This window comes from Gasterosteus aculeatus, chromosome 15, assembly GCF_964276395.1.
Source record: "Gasterosteus aculeatus chromosome 15, fGasAcu3.hap1.1, whole genome shotgun sequence".
NCBI lineage: Eukaryota > Metazoa > Chordata > Actinopteri > Perciformes > Gasterosteidae > Gasterosteus > Gasterosteus aculeatus.
The window spans coordinates 14628071-14646820 of record NC_135703.1 but is presented as its reverse complement, the minus strand read 5'-3'; the positions used below and the strand labels follow the sequence as shown (position 1 = coordinate 14646820).

At 44.0% G+C, this 18750-nt stretch overlaps 3 protein-coding genes and 1 long non-coding RNA gene across 6 annotated transcripts; 3 read left to right on the top strand and 1 right to left on the bottom strand.

The window, feature by feature from the left end:
- Nucleotides 1-99: 99 nt before the first annotated feature.
- Nucleotides 100-1800, bottom strand: grxcr1b (glutaredoxin and cysteine rich domain containing 1 b). Its single transcript, XM_040199090.2, has 2 exons — nt 896-1800; nt 100-723 (listed from the first exon to the last, which is right to left on the bottom strand). The coding sequence occupies exons 1-2, from the start codon at nt 1301-1303 to the stop codon at nt 679-681; spliced, it is 453 nt and encodes a 150-aa protein (XP_040055024.1). The 5' UTR covers nt 1304-1800; the 3' UTR covers nt 100-678.
- A 739-nt stretch (nt 1801-2539) lies between these two features.
- On the top strand, nt 2540-10201 carry utp25 (UTP25 small subunit processor component). Its single transcript, XM_040199078.2, has 12 exons — nt 2540-2756; nt 4365-4404; nt 4533-4716; nt 4804-5034; nt 5185-5273; nt 5372-5782; nt 5941-6157; nt 6245-6447; nt 6616-6798; nt 7015-7124; nt 7623-7868; nt 9299-10201. Exons 1-12 carry the CDS (start codon nt 2656-2658, stop codon nt 9552-9554), a joined length of 2271 nt encoding a protein of 756 aa, XP_040055012.2. The 5' UTR covers nt 2540-2655; the 3' UTR covers nt 9555-10201.
- LOC144388345 (uncharacterized) lies at nt 3930-4270 on the top strand. The gene is made up of 2 exons (XR_013452676.1): nt 3930-4012; nt 4070-4270. It is a non-coding gene; the product is annotated as an uncharacterized LOC144388345 (long non-coding RNA).
- A 199-nt stretch (nt 10202-10400) lies between the features above and the next one.
- On the top strand, nt 10401-17189 carry LOC120832641 (b(0,+)-type amino acid transporter 1). 3 transcript variants are annotated; one of them, XM_078089060.1, is made up of 6 exons: nt 10401-11169; nt 15727-15860; nt 15979-16108; nt 16193-16317; nt 16405-16492; nt 16598-17189. In XM_078089060.1, the coding sequence occupies exons 1-6, from the start codon at nt 10471-10473 to the stop codon at nt 16826-16828; spliced, it is 1407 nt and encodes a 468-aa protein (XP_077945186.1). In that variant the 5' UTR covers nt 10401-10470; the 3' UTR covers nt 16829-17189. The 3 variants fall into 3 exon arrangements, with proteins under 3 accessions (XP_077945186.1, XP_040055018.2, XP_077945185.1); XM_040199084.2 differs by lacking the exon at nt 10401-11169 and adding an exon at nt 13027-13760; XM_078089059.1 differs by lacking the exon at nt 10401-11169 and adding an exon at nt 14299-15103.
- Nucleotides 17190-18750: the final 1561 nt, after the last annotated feature.

The window sequence follows — 18750 nt, the reverse complement described above, 5'->3', positions numbered from 1 at the left end:
AAACAATTGTTATAATCGATAATAGAAAAGAATAATAACTGTTTGCTAAAAATAGTCTAATAAACATAGAGCAATGAGAAAGACCGACATCAACCTCTTAAAACAAAGGCAAGTTTATTCAGTCCAATAGAATTATGGATAAGAAATCATCTAAAACACTTAGAAAAACATGCATGTCCACCTAAAACAATAAAACATTAAGGACACTCAAACATACAGTGTATCAAAATTATATAAATCCTGTGTCACAATTAGATGCACATGTCTATGAAAAATTCTTTTAAAAAATCCATTCAAAGTCTCATGGGCCAAAAGAATTAACTTTGGTTTAGCTCAGTGGTTTAGCTTGTTTGTTTATCTCAAGTGACAGGTTACTTCATTTAGTGCGTACATTATAGTGTATACATTTGGATAATGGTCATACAAGGAGTTTCAAATTATTATTTCAAAACTATAAATGTATGAATTTAAAAGAACATACAAATACATTAAATGACCGCATTAGAAAAAATCCCGAAATTAATCCGACTCAAATAACTGGACAGTAAAGGTTTAAATTCTGTAAAAGGCTCATTTTCTTGAAAAATGATATGCGTTATAGACCAAACTGAAAGCCAATCTTCAGCAACATGATCTTTTTCTTCCTGTTGACCACATGGCGTTAACCTCCAAACTGTTTCACTGCTTTTCCCAGGGTCTCCTTTTCTGATGACGAAGGGACCCCTTAAAGGCACAGAGAACACATGACTGAACAAGCGCCTCACCAAGGCCATACTCCTAATATATGGATTCATAGTTTTGATCGTCTTCAATCCTTCGATGGCCACGTGCGAGAAAAAAAAAAACAGCCTTGGACAACAATGTGATCACAACACCAACATGGCGGAGTACTTACGGAGTACATGCTGGAGAGGCTGTTGAACAGCTCCTGGCCTGCGCTCACTTTGTGCCTCACTCCCCGTATGGTCCCGTTCTTGCTGCAGATATTGACGCGTGTGTTGCCGAAGAGCGTCTCTCTCTTGGCACTGGCGTACAGAAGCAGGTCATCCGGTTCGCAGCCATTGGCGTCCACGCCGGTCTCCACCGCCAGGCCGTTCAGGTGGCTGTTGGCCTCGCTGCTCCCCTGCTCCGCCTCCGGGCTGCTGGTGCAGTCCGAGCCCACCGAGTCCGACGCCGACCCGCTCCAGGCCGCTTCATCCTTGAACACCTCCGCCAAGACCCGTCCGCTGTTGGCAGACGCGACTCTGAATCGAACGGTTTTCGCAGGCTTTACTTTCTCTTGTTTCACTTCTGGCCCCTCCATTGAAATACAAGACTGTCTTGCATTGTTTCAGGTTCCTTAAACCATGGTCTGCAATTATCAAATAATAATATACCCATTGACGTGTCAGAGTGGGCTGAAAATATCCCATGTGCGACAACTAGACACCCAAATGGTTAATAATACATGAGCTTCTGTCATGGTAACAGCTAAAACAAGCAAACAGTCATTTGATATTACCATAGGTTCAATAATTGATCAAGGTTAGTTTTCAGACAGCAGACTACGGCCTATCTTTTACTTTCAAGACGCACGTTCAAAGCACTACAGATAACCTTTGGTGCACTTTGCAGGCCCCTTCCTCATGCCTTGGTGTGCAAATGTTTCCAGAAAGCTATTATTTGTCTTTCTTTTCCAAATATCAGAAGATCATTAAAATAATTTCAGGAAGAGCCCCGAGCAACCTTCCTCAGGAGCTCTTGGTCCTATCATCCAGTCTGTTCCCTGTTCTTCCATCACCGTGTGGTTTGGATCAGCCACTAAACAGTACAGGGACACAGAGTGGTCCATCAGGTCTGCAGAGAGAATCCTTTGCTCCAGCCTGCCCTGCATCCTGAATCTACACCTCCAGAGTCAGGAAACAGCAGGAAAGATCCCTGCAGACCCTTCACATACAATCTTTTCCAATTCCTCCCTCTGGTTGGCGCTAGAGAGCACTGCACGCCAAAACCAACAGACGCAGGAGCAGCTTCTTCCCTCAGGCCGTCTCTCTGATGGACAACCAGATGGAACCTTAATTTCACATTACCTGCACTTTCATCCCATATCCAAAGAGTTTGTTTTACTCATATTTATACTTTTGAATACATATTTATTTTTATGTCATAGAATTGTTAATATATAGAAATGTTCTCTTTGTCTTAGCTGTTTTTATTATTATATACATTCATTTTTCTTAATTTCCTTTTTGTATGCCCCTTAGTCTCTATTGTATCCACCGTGTATGTCAATTGAAAGTACAATATTCTCAAATATTAATAATAAATAACAAAGCTACTTCTGATTCCGATTCGAATGTAATACTTCATCTAAAACTTATTTTTACTTACTTCCTTTTACAGCAGGAAAGGAATATAGTGTCAGTCAGTGTTTTGGCTATTCATCTTATTTATTGGATTTATTATTTTGTAAATTATACTATTTGTGAATACGTGTGATTAATATTATATACATGTGTATATATCAGAAACTATAAAAGAACATGTGCGCATAAATCCCTTTACTGCCACAGCCCGAACTGCACACATGCGATCTCCCTCCAGAGGCGCTAATGCGGCTGCTGATTCACCACCAACGAAGAAGCCGGAGAGTCACACGTGCAAGTTACTGTCAACATGGGGAAAAGGAGGCAGAATTCGCAGCTTTTCAGCAGTTTAACCAAAAAACAGAAGAAGCACTTGAAGGAATTCGGAGAGGAGCATCCATTCCATGACGTGTAAGCAGCACAGTGGACTTCGCAGTGTCGTGTAGTGACAAAGCTACTTTAATGTTAGCCAACTAGCTAGGTTGCTTCAGGTGGCGGTCACGCTCGAGGCTGATTCAGTTAACGTTAGCTAACTTAACTTTACGTAACGTCATATACATAGATATGTGTTACTAGTAACTACCTAAAATTAATTGGGTTATACTTTTCGAAAGGGCTCATTTAAACCGTAACTTTTAAAACACCCCTAAGCAGAGCTGCCAACTTTTCAAAAAACCTTGGAGTGAGATTTTGTCGGTGGTGACCAAGATTTTGCCGCGCACGCAGCCACACACGTTGGTGGCTCATATCAGGAAATCGGAATTCATTTGGCGTAGTACCCATGTTGTACCCTGCATTCTGGTGGTTTGTGGGGCCCAACGTCGTTGAGAGGGGCGGCCTGCTGGAGGTGGACAACATTGGTTACATTCTGAGAAGCAGAGACGTAGCTGATGGTCCACCCCAAGGACATTCTGGTTTAAGTAGATCTTATTTCATGCATTCTAGTGGATCTTTGGGTGGTATGCCTGAACTTATTCTGATTCATGTTTATCTGCTCATGACTTGTGGGGCCTTCTAGACTTGAGCTGAACATTCATCCAGAAAACTATTGCTGTGCCTCAATGACTGTCTATTTACCACAAAATAGCCTAATTAATAGACCTGTGTTTAAGATTTGACCAATTTAGGTTGATTGACATTTTGATTACAATGGTATTCAACTAACTCTTAACTGAAACCTCACCTATATTGTTAATAATTGTATTATTAAGAGCACTTAATGATTCATGTTCAGCAAAAAATGACAAGTTTAGTTAGGGAAAAATATTTTTCATTATCAAACAAAAAAGTGCAACAAATAAAGTGCTTAAACAGGAGCCTTTCAAAGCAAAACAATTTATACACATAATATAAATACACATAAATAAAATAACAAAAGATGAGGTATTAAGAAGGAGATCAGAAGCTGGTTAGTCATTTTTTATCAAGCATTGTTTATTAAGGCTTAATAAACAATGCTATGATGTTTTGAGCATGCAGTACACCAAGAGGTTAACAAGGTGCTCTCCTGCTGCTTGTTGTGACAGTTTACATTCACCACTCAAAATCACACAAACACAACTAATCAGTTCTTTCAAGATTTAAAGTTTAAGAGAGTGAGTACTTAATTGAACCACATGTCATTAACATACCTTAGTCTTTGCTCCTCCTCAGTTTCTCCCGCGGTTGTGTCTGTTTGAAAACCTTCTTCTGTTGCTAACTCCGGGACTCTTCGGGGTAAACAGGATGTCTATGCAGCGAATAGGTTCACAGACGCGCTCCTTAGCGCCGTCTATCGTCGGGGAGTTTGAAAACGAACGAACGCGCTTCGGCCCAAAATCAGAATTTATTTTTTGCCGTGAGAAATTGGTTGTGTGGCGTGAGTGCGTGTGAAAACATGCAAAAGCGTGTGTCACACGGCGAAACCGTGAGAGTTGGTAGATCTGCCTAAGTGCTGTCCCTAAATATTAATACACAGTATTACACTCCAATTACAAAACTAAATAGTGACTACATAACCCCATTGTGTTGTTTTAACAGAGTTGGGGCAAGACCTGAAAAAACTGAGATATTGAAACTGGTGAGTAGTGGTGCAAGTCGCTGAAAAACTACATATGTAATATCTCACCCACAGTATTATTATAATAATAGTTACTAGTTAATAATAGTTTACCAAATTAACGGATTCGTCCTCACCTTTTGTTACAGCCACCAAGCCCTGAACACTCTGACGCTGAGCACGATGAGCTGGAGGACGAAGAGGCAGACGTGGAGCAGCAAACCGCCTATCAGAAGCTTCTTTCCACTCTCCACCAACCCGGGATTAATGACAGTGAGGAGGAGAGCACTGACGATGAAGATGAAGACGATGAAGAAGAGCTTTTGGATGAAGGTGAGTTGTTTTTCTTTCTGGCACACTGAGGATGGGATAGGCCAACCCACATCAGTCAACTGAGTATTGCTGTGCTTCTTCTTGTAGGGGACAGTGATGGAGTTGGCAATGACAGTGAGCATGGCGATGAAGATGAAGGTGAAGGTGGAGAAGAGAGTGCGGATGAGGCTGACGTTGAAGCGGTAGATGGGGAGGAGAAGGGGGCTGGAGACGAGTTTGTAGACAAGGATCATGAGACTCAGTTCTGTCTGGAGACCAACTTCACGGAGGCAGAAGAACAAGGGGACGCCGACAGCGCCGCAGAGGAAGACCTTAAAGGTACTGCTCAGTCCACTACAATTGTTTAATCATTAATGCAGTCCGATACGTGTTCCCTGTAACTTCTAGGCATTCTTCATAATGATTGTCTTGCATGCTGGAATCTAAAAGTTGAGGAAGCATTTAACAGTTTTGTTTCTGTACACGCAGACATGTTTCTGCAGCATTTGGACACAGAGCTTGAGGAGGAGGATGTGCAGAAGATAACATCTGGCACCAAAGCCAAGGCTCAGATCACGGTATTAAGTTCACAAGCATTTGCTTACAGCATTTGTTATCAGTCAATTCTAACTACAGTTGATGTGTGTAACTCTATTTTGCTTTTTCTCAAATGTAGTGGCCAAAATTGGGAACTTTACTGTGTACATCACCCCTGGAGAGGTTTGGAGGCATCGGCCCACACAAGAATACAAACCTGCCAGTTTTCCACAAAGTGTTGGAGACCCGCAGGAAGAATGTGAACCAGACCGTCGACCCTAATGGGCCGGCTGGGGAGAGCAGCCCTCTGCAGCTCGAGCTGCTAGCGCTGATGGGCTCCTACAAGGACCTCTACTGCTCGGACATCTGTCCTGTGGTCCAGGCCCCTCAGGTCTGCAGTGCATACTGCCTCCACATTCTCAACCACGTACTGAAGGCCAACTCCCGGGTCCTGGCTCACAACGCACTGCTAAGGGAGCATAAAACCCAAGCTGCACCTGGAGCTGAGCCGCAGGACGAACCCAGGGACCAAGGACTGACCCGGCCCAAGGTAAAGTACTGGTTACGCTGTTTTGTGCTTCTTAACATTCCTCCATCGGACATATCTTCTCTCCTTCAGTTGCAAATCAGGCCTGTTTTGGCTCCAAAGCAGCCACGAGCAGCCATCGGTCCCCCGCTCTGTTGTAATGGTTGTTATTAATATGCCAGGTCCTGATTCTCCTTCCGTTCCGAGGCGGAGCTCTGCGGGTCGTCCAGAACCTCATCAGCCTGCTGGAGGCAAAAGGCAAGAAGATCATGGTCAGCAACAAGAAGAGGTTCAAGGAAGAGTTTGGCGAAGAGGCAGATGTCGAGCCTCACCATGTGCAGCGACCTGACGACTTCAGCGCCATCTTCTCGGGCAACGTGGACGATCACTTCAAGATAGGTACGCCTTAACAAACAAGCCCGCCCACCGTTCGGCGAACCACCAAGTCTTCCTGTCTGAGGCTGCGTCGCTGTCCTCTCTCCCCAGGCGTCTCCATTGTGAGAGGCAGCATGCGCCTGTACTCGCCCTTTTATTCGTCAGACATCATCATTGCGTCACCGCTTGGCCTCCGTACGGTGCTCGGAGCAGATGGAGAATTCCACCGAGACTTTGACTTCCTCTCCTCCATCGATCTGCTGGTGGTGGACCAGGCAGATGTCTTACTCATGCAGAACTGGGAGCATGTGTTGGTAAGAACACACATGGCACATTACTCTTGGAGTGGCAGCTGCTGTTGATACTCAATGTAAACACTCGGATGGATGAAAGTTGGATAAACTTATCAAAAGTTGGTAATGTTAAGTTTTGCCGTGAAGGTGATGTGTTTATAAAAATGGACGCGGTCTGCCCCTCTACAGCATGTGATGAAGCACATGAACCTGCAGCCGCTGGACTCCCACGGAGTGGACTTCTCCAGGGTGAGGATGTGGAACCTCAACAACTGGGCCAAACACTACCGGCAGACGCTGGTGTTCAGTTCCATCCAGGACCCGCAGATCAACAACATCCTCACCAAGCACTGCGGCAATTACCGTGGACAGGTACTCATTACAGTTAGCATGACACCTGCTGCAGGGACTGAGCATTCAGCGCAGGCCGAGAGGCACAAATGACCTCATAGGTGGAGTTAATCCTCAGCGGTTGGAGCCGTAGCTACAGGTTGTTTACTGTAGGCAGCTGGATATGTGACGCATGCACTGGTTTCTTCATTGCTTTTTTGATTGTGTAGTCATTTTTCTGTGTGGTTTCTGTCCCAGATTGCCACTAAGAACATGCCAAAGACGGGCTCCATCTGCCAGGTGCTGGTTGAGCTGCCTCATGTGTTTCAGATGTTCTCTGCTGACAGTTTCATGGACCACGATGCCAGGTAAGGTCTTCCACCAGTCCAGCCAGACCACATGTCAACGCTTATAGCCCGCAGCTATTCAAATGCTTTGTAGAGAAAACCCCATTTTGCTTTTGTTTCAGTTAGCTACACTCCAAACTTTCGCCCCATGTTTGATTGATTGATTGATGGCGGTAAATATTTATAGAATATAAAGTGGCCGGGGTTATAGCAGAGAGCTGCGGCTCCACACTGGCTAAGAGTTTTTTTATTGAGTGAATGTCACGATACTATTGGTTGGCACTGGCACTTGTTTCCATTTTTAAATTGGTGGACAATTGGACCTCGGATGATTTTCTTTTTTCTTTCCTTTCATTATCATTTTCTTTCCTTTTTCAATGTTAATTTAAATATTACAATTTAGTTCAAAATGTATTAAAGAAAATGTTAATATATGTAACAGATCATGAGATCTTGACAAATTATTGCTTGATGCGAACAAAATCTTATTTGTATTTGCTGTCCCTCTGCTGCCTGTAGGTTTCAGTTCTTTGTAGATAAAGTGCTGCCTCAGTACAGGGACTCGGTTATGTCCCACACTCTGATCTACATCCCGTCTTACTTCGACTACATCCGGCTGCGCAACTACATGAGGAAGGAGGAGATCAACTTCACGAGCATATGCGAGTATTCCAGCAGGTCAGAAGTGTCCCGAGCCAGACACTTCTTGCAAAACGGGGATAAACAGTTCCTGCTCTTCACTGAACGCTTCCACTTCTACAAGAGGTCCGTGCTTTCTCCATTTAGTAGCCCATCTTGTTTTGGGGATCTGTGGTTGGTTTGGGGTTTTTATTTGTTCAGTCACCCAGCGGTTGGTACAACAGATAATACATCTTTCCTCTAGAGGAGTGGGGGGGAGGGGGAGGGGGGGCAGTAGAGATTCCCTGCTAAAGGATTTTGGTTTAGTGGAAGAACAATTGTAGACACAAATCTATAATGAGCATTCTGGTGATATTTCTTCCTGTAATCAGTCCCACGCCATCGATAGAAAAGCCTTTATTACCCTTTTAAGAGCTATTGTCAATTGCGATAACACAAAGGATATCGGTTCAAAAGATGGACCTTTCAAGGTTCAAGGTTATTCAAAGGGAGCATTCAAGCCCCTTTATCTTTTTTTAACGTGGTAATCAGAAACTATAGCTTCTTTATTGTGATCTATTGATGTTTATAATACAGGTAGATGAAATACAGCGCTCTGATTGGTTGAGAGTGAGTCACGGAGGGGTACGTTATTGAGCGATAATGTACAGTTGCTGTTCACATTACATTACAGGTCATTGACCCGAGTGTTCCGTATCACTGCGCACTCAAAGTAGCAGATTAGATTTTGCGTAACCGTTAGTTGGCATTTTAGCTTTTATCTCTGTGGTGATCTCTGAAAAAAAACACAGAAATCCCACCAATGATCAGTTTTAGGCAATGCGAGCTAATTGCGACAATTAAGGTGGGCGTCTTCAGTGATGTGAATGAATGATGGTGCGAGACCCAATGCTGTTTACGTACACGTACAGACAATTTTTTCTCTAGACTACTGAAATGTTTGGTGGAAATACGTTTGGTGGCTACAACTATTTTATGCTGAAAGGCAGCTATTTACTTACTAATTATAATTTCGATGGTAACTGTATTATAAAAGCAATAAGGTACTTGAGGCAGTACTTCGTATCGTTCGTGGGTTGCTCGCTCTGCATCGGCCTAACAACGTGTCCGAACTGTTACGTTATTGGTACTGCCTCAAGTACCTTTATTGCTTATTTAAACACACCGGCGTTCTGGCTGAAATCTTATTTCGAAAAATATTCTTTCGACCATTCTGGAGCAATTCAGTTTCCTTAGAAAATTAAAAAGACTAGGCTACGTTGTTACTTCTAACATGTTTTTGTATCCTGTTGGAGGCTGTTAAACACATTAAACACTTTTACATGCATTAGGATCTTAATTCAGAATACTGGAGAGCAATAATCAGCAGAAGAAGATTAATAATCCAACTTCTGAAAAACACTGAAAAAGTGACTTGTCCTAGAATAAATTATATCACGTCTACTGGTTTCCATCATACTTTAATCCTCTGACTTTGCTAATGCCTCCTGAAAAGTCTTGAGTATAAAGTGTGGAGCCCAACAGGAACTCTGACCTCCCTCTTTTCTTCTCTTTAGGCACACCATCAAAGGGATCCAGAACCTGATATTTTATGGATTGCCCTCGTTCCCGCATTTCTACAGCGAGGTGTGTAACATGCTCGCAGCGGGCGGTCGAGCGGAGGAGGCCAGCTGGACTTGCACTTCCCTGTACTCGCGTTACGATGCCCACAAGTTGGCTGCAATCACAGGAGCACAGCGAGCCGGACAGATGCTGCACTCCAACAAGGCTGTTCACCTCTTTGTTACAGGAGGGGAAGATAAAGCTCCCTGATGGAGGTGGGCGGATGGACGAGGGACCGCTTCATGAAACCATGGCAGATGCACACTGTACCTCATTAAATCAAGGGGACCCTGTATTGAGTGTATTTGTGTTTGCGGATTGTCATGTGACACATCGCAGGGTGACTAGTTCGACGTGAGAGAAGCGCGTAACTTCTCTCATGGTGAGAACACGACCCATTATGTTTTATAGACAACCGGCACAAGGGAAGACACGTTTATGGGTGTGTTTGATGTGTTGTAGGTGGAAAACGGCCAGAAACATCAATCGACAGATGGAAGACATCCTAAAACATTGTTGTATTGTGTTATGAATCTCTGAGGTAATTGCTGATAAGCTGTGTAAGCATCGCTCGCTGGTTCCATGTGTGTTTACAGATTGTATTTCATTAATGCTTTTATCTCTCCATTGTTTGTTCATACTATTTGTAGCAATAGTAAGTGCTAAAATGAATCAATTTGAATACATAACATTAGTATGCTGTTACACCCCAAAATAGAGGGTTTAAAATAAGTCATGGGTGCATTTTGTAATTCTATTTCAAGCTACAGGAACTACGTTTCTGGGGCTAATTCTCTGCCACACAAATCCACAACAATGTCCTGAAAAATGTTTTAATAAAAAGTGAAACACAAAAACAGAGAGCTGGTATTTTATGTGAACCGATAAGTGATTCATGCACGTGCGAGTTGTTGCCTTGAAGGGAAAGTGTGTGTGTGACATGTTCACCTCCTTTCCAGCTCACTGTCCTGCATATCTAACACCTTCAACAAAGGCTTGGCCAACAGCACAAGTCCTTTTCCACCCAAGGTACCTGCACCCAAACCTGTAATTATTAACTCCGCGGGCGACTTTGTCCATGTAATTATGGAGGCTCCTCCACTGCTGAAGGTGGCGGACGAAAACTATGGACGTTCAGACGGAGAAGCTGAACCTGAAGCGGGAAGTCGGGCTGGTGGGGGCCGTGTCCCTCATCGCTGGCACCATGATCGGATCTGGGATCTTCATGTCCCCTCAGACGGTGCTGTCCTCCATCGGCAGCCCGGGGGCCAGTCTGCTGGTGTGGGCGTGCTGCGGCGCGCTGGTCATACTGGCGTCCTTCTGCTACGCCGAGCTGGGCACCGTCATACGGGAGTCCGGCGGGGAGTACATCTACATCCTGAGGACCGCGGGCCCGGTGGTGGCCTTCATGTTGATCTTCAGCTCCGTGCTGTTTGTGAGGCCCGCGGGGGTCGCCGGCATCTCCCTGAGCTTTGCGCAGTACGTCGTGGCTCCGTTCTACCCGGACTGCGCCGCGCCGGCGCTGCTGGTCAAGTGCGTGGCCGCCGTTTCAATCGTCGTCCTCGCCGCGGTGAACTGCCTCAATGTCCGCTTCGCCATGTCGATCCAGGTGTTTTTCATGGTGGTCAAGGTCCTGGCACTGGCGGTAATCATCGTAGGAGGGTTGGTCATGCTTGTGAGGGGCCACACGGAAAACTTTCAAGACTCCTTTGAAAACACGAACCTGGCCATCAGTCCGATCGGCATCGCCTTCTACCAGGGCCTGTGGTCCTACGATGGCTGGAACAATCTGAATTACGTTACTGAAGAGTTGAAACGCCCCGAGGTGAGTCCACCACGTGGGGGGTTCACTGGGATAATCTGTTATTGTCTTGTGTGTTATTGCGTTGACATTATAGGAGCAATACGTAATCCATCAAGGCCACCGTGACATGTGGGCATCATCCCCCCTAGAGCAATAAAGTGATAATGTGTTTTTTGTTTCTGAATTGTACTCATTCATCCACCACCTCCTGCTACCTAAACACATATTGTTGCAAAATATCATTACTTTTAACACTGCGACTAAATCTGAATCAATAACAATTGCTAAACCGAGTCCAAGGCCGAACAGCTGCCGTGTGATGTTCTCACCAGGTGCAAATAGACACTTCACCAAAGTCAACTTCATCCACAAGAACTCTTTGAAAAAGCAACGGCCAGCTTTAAGTGTTGATGGTAATATGTCCTAATGGGTTGTTTGAGGCTTACGATGATAAAATAGAACATTTTGTGGATTTACCTGACCATTGGAACAAAACCGTGATGAGTCGGGATGTCTGTTTGAGCTGTGAGACTAATGACTGCAGAAGACGAGTTACAGGGAACGAGAAGGACTGTTCATCCTTTGCAGTCTGTTGCCTGCGCTCATTCGACCTGCACATTGTGCTTCTGTGTTTCGCTTTGGAATGGCCTTCATTTAGTTGATCTGGGTTTTCATATCTCACATGGTCTTGTTGTAGTGGAGTCTTTGTTGCCATTTGGAGGCTGTGTTCTAGTTCAGCTGAACCTTTTGTCCCTCAGAAAACAGTTTGGTGCAATAAAACGCTACTACAAGCAGTGAGGATTCTTTTGGTGATTGTATTTGTTTCCACTTGCTTTATATTCTTGTGATGTTACCTTCCACTTTAACCTCTGGCAACATTGATTTGGCATAAAAGAAAGCTGGTTTCAGCCCAAACCATCTTTCCATCAAAGGACACACTGAGAACTTTGAGAACAGGGGGGTGGATTGAAAGCGATTCCGCGCACTAGGGATCGGCATCCTGGGCCATTATTAGCAATAAACTGATGTAGCCCCTGTGTATGCTGAACAAAGCCAATGTTGAGGCTTTAGCACCAGTTCTGTTTGTATCTTACGTGGACAGAATCGTTTGGTACAGCAGAGGGACATTTAGTGGTCACATCGCTTCTGATGCAGATGATTCACTTTTCATTCCTGCATCAGACTGTAAATGTGGGCGCTTCTCAGCATGATTACATCCAGTGGCTGGAACCATAGAACCAACACCTCCAAGTGGGAGACCAATTTGATAGAAAATGGTGAGTTGGGATGAGTTCCGCCATGAACAATGGAGTTCAAATATCTTCAGGTCCTCTTGCTTTTAAGTGACGGTACGATAGAAAACATTGTTGAACCCTTGGCAATGATGTGCTGAATAGTGTTAGTGAGGCGGGAGCTGATCCTCAAGGGTTCCCCTTGTGACATCAGCAGGGGATTTGCAGGGATAAAATATGGTGTTAGGGATATGTTAGTCATTATTGATCTGTTATTCATTGTTTAGTATTTTCTGCGTGCACATCTGTATTTATTCCCATGCAAGTTAAGGTTTCCACATTAAGGTGGGAAATGGAGCATTAAACACAGGTGTGAAGTAATGGAACACCTACTTATTTTTTCACTATTCAAATATAAATCAAATTTTAGATCATTTGTGGACACTTCTCTCTGAAATCAGCGTAATCATTTTTAAAATTAATCCTAGCCCCTTTAATACGTCAAAGACAAGCAGAAGAAGCTCCACCTCAGTCTTACACTGCCAGACCTTGGGTCAAAGATTTTACTTCACGTTGTTAACGTGACTCTAACGTTACCTAACATTTAGTAGTTAATTTACAACCAGTTCTCTGTCTGTCCAGTGTCCACAGCGAATGCCTTGACGCAGTCGCCTTCAAACAATGAAGCGTGACGCACACAGACTCAATCTGAAGAGGGAAATTGGGATTATAGGAGCGGTGTCATTCATTGCTGGGACCATGATTGGATCCGGCATTTTCATGTCCCCCCAATTTGTACTGTTGGCCATCGGCAGCCCCGGGGCCAGCTTGGTCATATGGAGCTGCTGTGGGTTGGTAGCCATGTGTGGCGGGCTCTGCTACGCTGAACTGGGGACAGTCATACCAGAGTCTGGAGCGGAATACATCTACATGCTGCGGACAGCGGGGAGAGTGGTGGCCTTTATGTTTGTCTTCAGCTTCGTTACCGTCATGAGGCCTGCCAGTGCCACAGCAATCGCCCTGGGTCTGGCGGAATACATCGCGGCCCCTTTTTACCACGGATGCATCCCTCCGCAACCCGTGGTGAAGTGCGTGGCTGCAGCAGTCATATTGGCGCTGGCCATAGTCAACTGCATGAGCGTCCGCTTGGCCACCGGCATCCAGGTGTTGTCCATGGTTGTCAAGCTGCTGGCTCTGGCGGTGATCATACTGGGAGGTGTGGTGCTGCTCTTCCAGGGACACACTGAGAACTTTGAGAACTCCTTTGAAGGAACAAATGCTGACGTCAGCTCCATTGGCATTGCTTTCTATCAGGGCTTGTGGTCTTATGATGGTTGGAACACTTTGAATTGTCTAACTGAGGAGCTGAAACATCCAGAAGTAAGAGTTTACTGTTTAATCAATTAAACAGTCACTGAAGCTGTTCAAAAATGGAGAGTTTATACATGTATGCAATCAACTTTGCCATCTACTCAGACCTGAGCTTTCTTTTTTCTCATGCATTGTTTATTCATTTAATTGGGGAATCCATTATTCATCAAACACATTGATAAGTTTTCTACTAACCAGTTGATTCTGTAAGGGTTACTCATTGTCTCCATGATTTCCGTTACAACACAGCGGTCAAGGAACTTTGAGAACTCCTTCATGGGAACTAATTCTGATGTCAGCTCCATGGATATTTCTTACTATCGGGGCTTTCAGGGATCGAAAGACTAAAAAAGCGCCCTAAAATTACAGTAGATTTATCATCGTAGACGGGTCTATCATCAAGATTTTACAACTTTCTCAACACTCATTGATTGTGTTGGTAACTGAAAGATTTACAGCTTAAGTGGATTTACTATCTATCTATCTTAGTAAAACATTAAGCTGTGTTTACTATCTCTCCAAGAACCAATTATTGTGTCTGAGATGTGTGAGTTACTTCTTATCGAGGGTGTCTGCTCTGTAAGGGTGAATCACCACTACAGCATTTTCATCGTCTCATTGATATACGCGACAACATGGCGCTCAAGGAACCCGAAGCTCTGAAAATGAAGCGTGAAATCGGTCTAATTGGAGGCGTTGCTCTGGTTTCTGGGACTATGATCGGTTCTGGAATATTCATGTCCCCAAAGTTTGTCCTGGCGTATGCGGGAAGCCCTGGGGCCAGTCTGCTGATCTGGGCTCTCTCAGGACTCGTGGCAATATTTGCAGGGCTCTCGTATGCTGAGCTCGGCACAGTCATTTCTGAATCCGGTGGGGACTTTATCTACATACTGAGGATCTATGGTTCGTGTCCTGCTTTCTTTGCGGCCGTCACTTTCATCCTGGTGATGAAACCATTCGGCATCGCAGCAATGGCAATCTGCATTGCGCAGTACACTCTAGCTCTCTTTTACACGGGCTGCCCTCCTCCTCAGCTTTTGGTGAAGTGGGTTGCAGCTGTGGCAATACTAGTCGTTGCCACTGTCAACGCCTTGAATGTCCAAATTGCTGTCAGAATCCAAGTGGTCTTCTTGGTAGCCAAGGTCCTGGCATTGGCGTTGATGGCGATTGGAGGAATAGTGGAGCTCACACACAGCAGCAGTGTCATCGTGGACAATTTGGAAGTTGAGAATGCATTTAGAGGCACTCAGTGGTCTTTAAGCACGATAGGAATGGCTTTTTATCAAGCACTCTGGTCTTACGCTGGCTGGTACAACTTGAACTGTGTCACAGAGGAACTGCAAAGACCAGAGGTGAGAGCTGGATGATGCACGTGTCCTCCTGTGGGTTAATAGTAATGTAAGCCGTGTTCCAACGGTTCATTGCAGTACAGATGTGTGTGAGCGTGGGAGTGTTTACTGCAATTGTTATCTTATCACAGTGGGATAAAGGTCTGTTTTCCAATTATGTTGTCATGTGAATGTTTGCAGTGAATGGAGATGAGAACAATTTGCAACCAGCGGCAGTTAAAAGAGTTATTGGCAGAAAATACAGATCACACAGTTTTCAGTCTCTATTTGTGTAGATCCGGGCTGTATTTATTGTAAATGTAAAATGTAAATCGACAATTCAATACTAACAACAATTGCAGTTAATCACAGGCCACTGTATTTGTTTTTATTTTCTGCAAGATATATTGTATAATTACAAACATCTTCAAAAGAGTTAGCTATTAACAATCATAACACAAATTATTCAGCTTAAACCAAGACTCTTTTTGGTGATATCTCTTAAACTGTTTCTTTGTGAAATGTTTCATCATTTTTGTCCTTAAAATAGCGTTATTGTTCGCAACCTGTGAGTCAATCCATTGTAATTCCATCAATAACATTATACAGAGCACAGAAATGATGTTGCCCTCTTTTTCCCCCACCAGGTGAATCTTCCTCGGGCCGTTGTGATAGCCATTTCTCTGGTGACTGGCTTGTATCTGCTGGTGAATGTCAGCTACCTGACCGTTATGACGCCGATGGAGCTCATGTCCTCCAACGCGGTAGCAGTGACCTGGGGGTAAGACGCCACCTGATGGACCGCTTTTAAAATAACACATTTTTAGAGGAGCGTCAGAGGATCACTCTACCAATTGACACAGTAATGCTCCTCAAGACTCTGCAACCTTCATCCCCAGGAACAAGGTGCTGGGAAGCTGGGGCTGGATCATGTCTGTGGCCGCAGCGCTGTCCGCTTTCGGTTCCCTGAACGGGACGTTCTTCAGTGGAGGCCGGGTGTGCTTTGTGGCCGCCAGGGAAGGACACATGGTGAGAGGCGCTCCTTGTGATTGTGTTTGTCCGGCACGAGAGCGCTGACGCAGAATTTCACCCAGACACGTGTCCGCTTTCCAGCCAGCTATTCTGGCCATGGCTCACATCCACCGACTGACTCCGTCTCCGGCCCTGATCTTCACCACCATCGTCTCTCTGCTGGTTCTGATCCCTGGAGACTTCCAGAGCATTGTCAACTACTTCAGGTGAGAAGGATAAGGCATGTATGTATTGTTTCTTCTCTGTTACCTGTATGAATAAATGTTTCTTTTTGTCCTTATTGCTATTGTCAGTTTCACTGCCTGGTTTTTCTATGGCATCACCCTGTCTGGACTACTTTATCTCAAGATTAAGAAGCCGGAGCTCCACAGGCCGTACAAGGTCAGTGTCACACAAGCACTCCTATCACAAATAAATGTCTGTGTAACGATCGTCAATTGTCATTTTGTTAACACACCTTGTTTCTGTCCCCTCCTCTCTCAACAGGTTCCCATCATACTCCCCATACTGGTCCTGATTGTGGCAGTATTCCTTGTGCTGGCCCCTATCATAGACAATCCTCAGATTGAATACCTCTATGTGACTTTATTTATCGCCAGTGGAGCTATCGCCTACGTACCCTTCATCCATTACCAGCTCTGTCCAGGGCTGTTGACCAAGCTGACGGTGTTCCTGCAGCTGTTCTTGGAGGTCGCGCCGGCTGAGAAGAACCTGTGATTTGAGCAGAAGAAATGTAACACTACATTTCACATCTAATACATTACCACCTGTTTCTCATTGATAAGTTGGGTTATGCGTTTGACTGTTCTGTATATTTGCAGAGGGTCCGTAGTCACGTTAGGCCATGGGAAAAGAAATAACATTCTGAAGTAAATCTGTATTTAAAATGTCGGCTGCCAGTTTTTCTTACGACCTAAACACTTTTTGCAAGTGCAACAGTGGCTAAATAACAGCGTGCACTTTACCAGCTGAAACCCGATTGTTATTGTGAATATGGGTTGCACAATGACAGCAGGCTGTGCACAAAGTCGGGTTCCAAATTAATGATATGTAAATAAATTTGGCAACAAGAAAGAAACAGGCTGTTCCACTTTATTCGGTTGTCTTGAATGATTAGACTCATTTCACTTGGAGCCGCAGGAAGAGTTCTGCCAAAGACTGTTCTGTTCTCCAAACCCACTGATGCCAGTAGAAAAGGCTCGTCTCTCAACAAATACTGGACCGGTTACTTTTCGTCTAGCAACATCATGTTAAAATCATAAATTGTAGTTTCTTGGTCTCAAACCAAAAACCTGCAAAGCTATTGTCATTCCAATCAAGCTCAGTTGTTTATTGTTTTTAGCGGTGATTAGGGAAGGCAAGGCAATTTTATTTGTATAGCGCTTTTCATACACAAGGCAGACTCAAAGTGCTTCACATCATAACATTTCATACAATAAAGTGAAATAAAATGCGAGAATTAAAAGACAAATAGAAACAGCAAATAAAATTATAAATTAAAATCTTATTTAAATTGTTTAATTAAAGGCAGAGGTTAAAAGTGCAATGTAGGTAAAATTTAGCAGAAAGCGAAGCTGAACATAAAAGTTTTCAGTCTTGTTTTAAACGTGGTCAGAGTTGGAGAGTCTTAAATCTTTAGGAAGTTTATTCCAGCTGTTGTTGCGTAGTAACTAAATGATGCTTTCCCATGATTTGTATTTACTCTGGGAATCACTAACAGATTGGTGTCAGAAGATCTTAGTGATCTTGAAGGCTTATGTAGTGGAAGCATATCAGTGATATACTTTGGCCCTAAACCATGTAGTGATTTATATGTGAGCAGTAGGATTTTGAAATTAATTCTCTGACATACTGGGAGCCAATGTAAGGATTTAAGAATTGGTGTAATGTGCTCACATTTTTTGGTCTTTGTTAGTTGTTTTTTTTGGGAGACCTGCAAGGAGACCATTACAATAGTCTAGCCTACTGGTTATAAAGGCATGTACAAGTGTTTCTAAGTCTTGAGCTGACATGAGCCCTCTAAGTCGTGCTACATTTTTGAGGTGGTAGTAGGCCGATTTTGTTACTGATTTGATGTGACTCTCCAAGTGTAAATCTGAATCCATAATAACCCCCAGTTTTCTGGCTTTATTTGATGTTTTCAGGGACAGAGAGTGAAGGTGTTGGGTTACTTTAAACCTTTCTTTTTTAGCACCAAATACAATGATCTCAGTTTTGTCTTCATTTAGTTGTAGGAAATTTTGACACATCCAGTCTTTGATTTGCTCAATGCACTGGCACAGAAGATCTATGGGGCGATAGTCGTTTGGTGATAGCGCTACATAGATTTGGGTGTCATCAGCGTAGAAATGGTGGTCAATTTTATTTTTTTGCATGATTTGTCCTAGTGGGAGCATGTAGATGTTGAATAAAGTCGGCCCTAAGATCGAACCTTGGGGGACTCGTTACGTCGTTGTTTCTGATACAAAGTCACCAATGGAAACAAAATAGTTCCTGTCTTCTAAATATGACCTGAACCAGCTTAAGACTGTGCCTGAGAGCCCCACCCAGTTTTCCAACCTGTCCAAAAGTATTGAGTGGTTGACAGTATCAAATGCAGCACTGAGGTCTAATAGCATTAATATTGAAGATTAGCAAAT

Excerpts from the sequence above, each read along its gene's own strand:
- utp25 (XM_040199078.2), top strand. The coding sequence starts at position 2,656 with ATGGGGAAAAGGAGGCAGAATTCGCAGCTTTTCAGCAGTTTAACCAAA. Across the intron at positions 2,757-4,364 it reads GAGCATCCATTCCATGACGT|AGTTGGGGCAAGACCTGAAA; the intron begins GTAAGCAGCACA and ends TTGTTTTAACAG. Across the intron at positions 5,783-5,940 it reads AAGGACTGACCCGGCCCAAG|GTCCTGATTCTCCTTCCGTT; the intron begins GTAAAGTACTGG and ends TTAATATGCCAG.
- LOC120832641 (XM_078089059.1), top strand. The coding sequence starts at position 14,387 with ATGGCGCTCAAGGAACCCGAAGCTCTGAAAATGAAGCGTGAAATCGGT. Across the intron at positions 16,109-16,192 it reads CCGCCAGGGAAGGACACATG|CCAGCTATTCTGGCCATGGC; the intron begins GTGAGAGGCGCT and ends TCCGCTTTCCAG. Across the intron at positions 16,493-16,597 it reads AGCTCCACAGGCCGTACAAG|GTTCCCATCATACTCCCCAT; the intron begins GTCAGTGTCACA and ends CTCTCTCAACAG.
- grxcr1b (XM_040199090.2), bottom strand. The coding sequence starts at position 1,303 with ATGGAGGGGCCAGAAGTGAAACAAGAGAAAGTAAAGCCTGCGAAAACC. Across the intron at positions 724-895 it reads GCCTCTCCAGCATGTACTCC|GGGTCCCTTCGTCATCAGAA; the intron begins GTAAGTACTCCG and ends TGTGCCTTTAAG.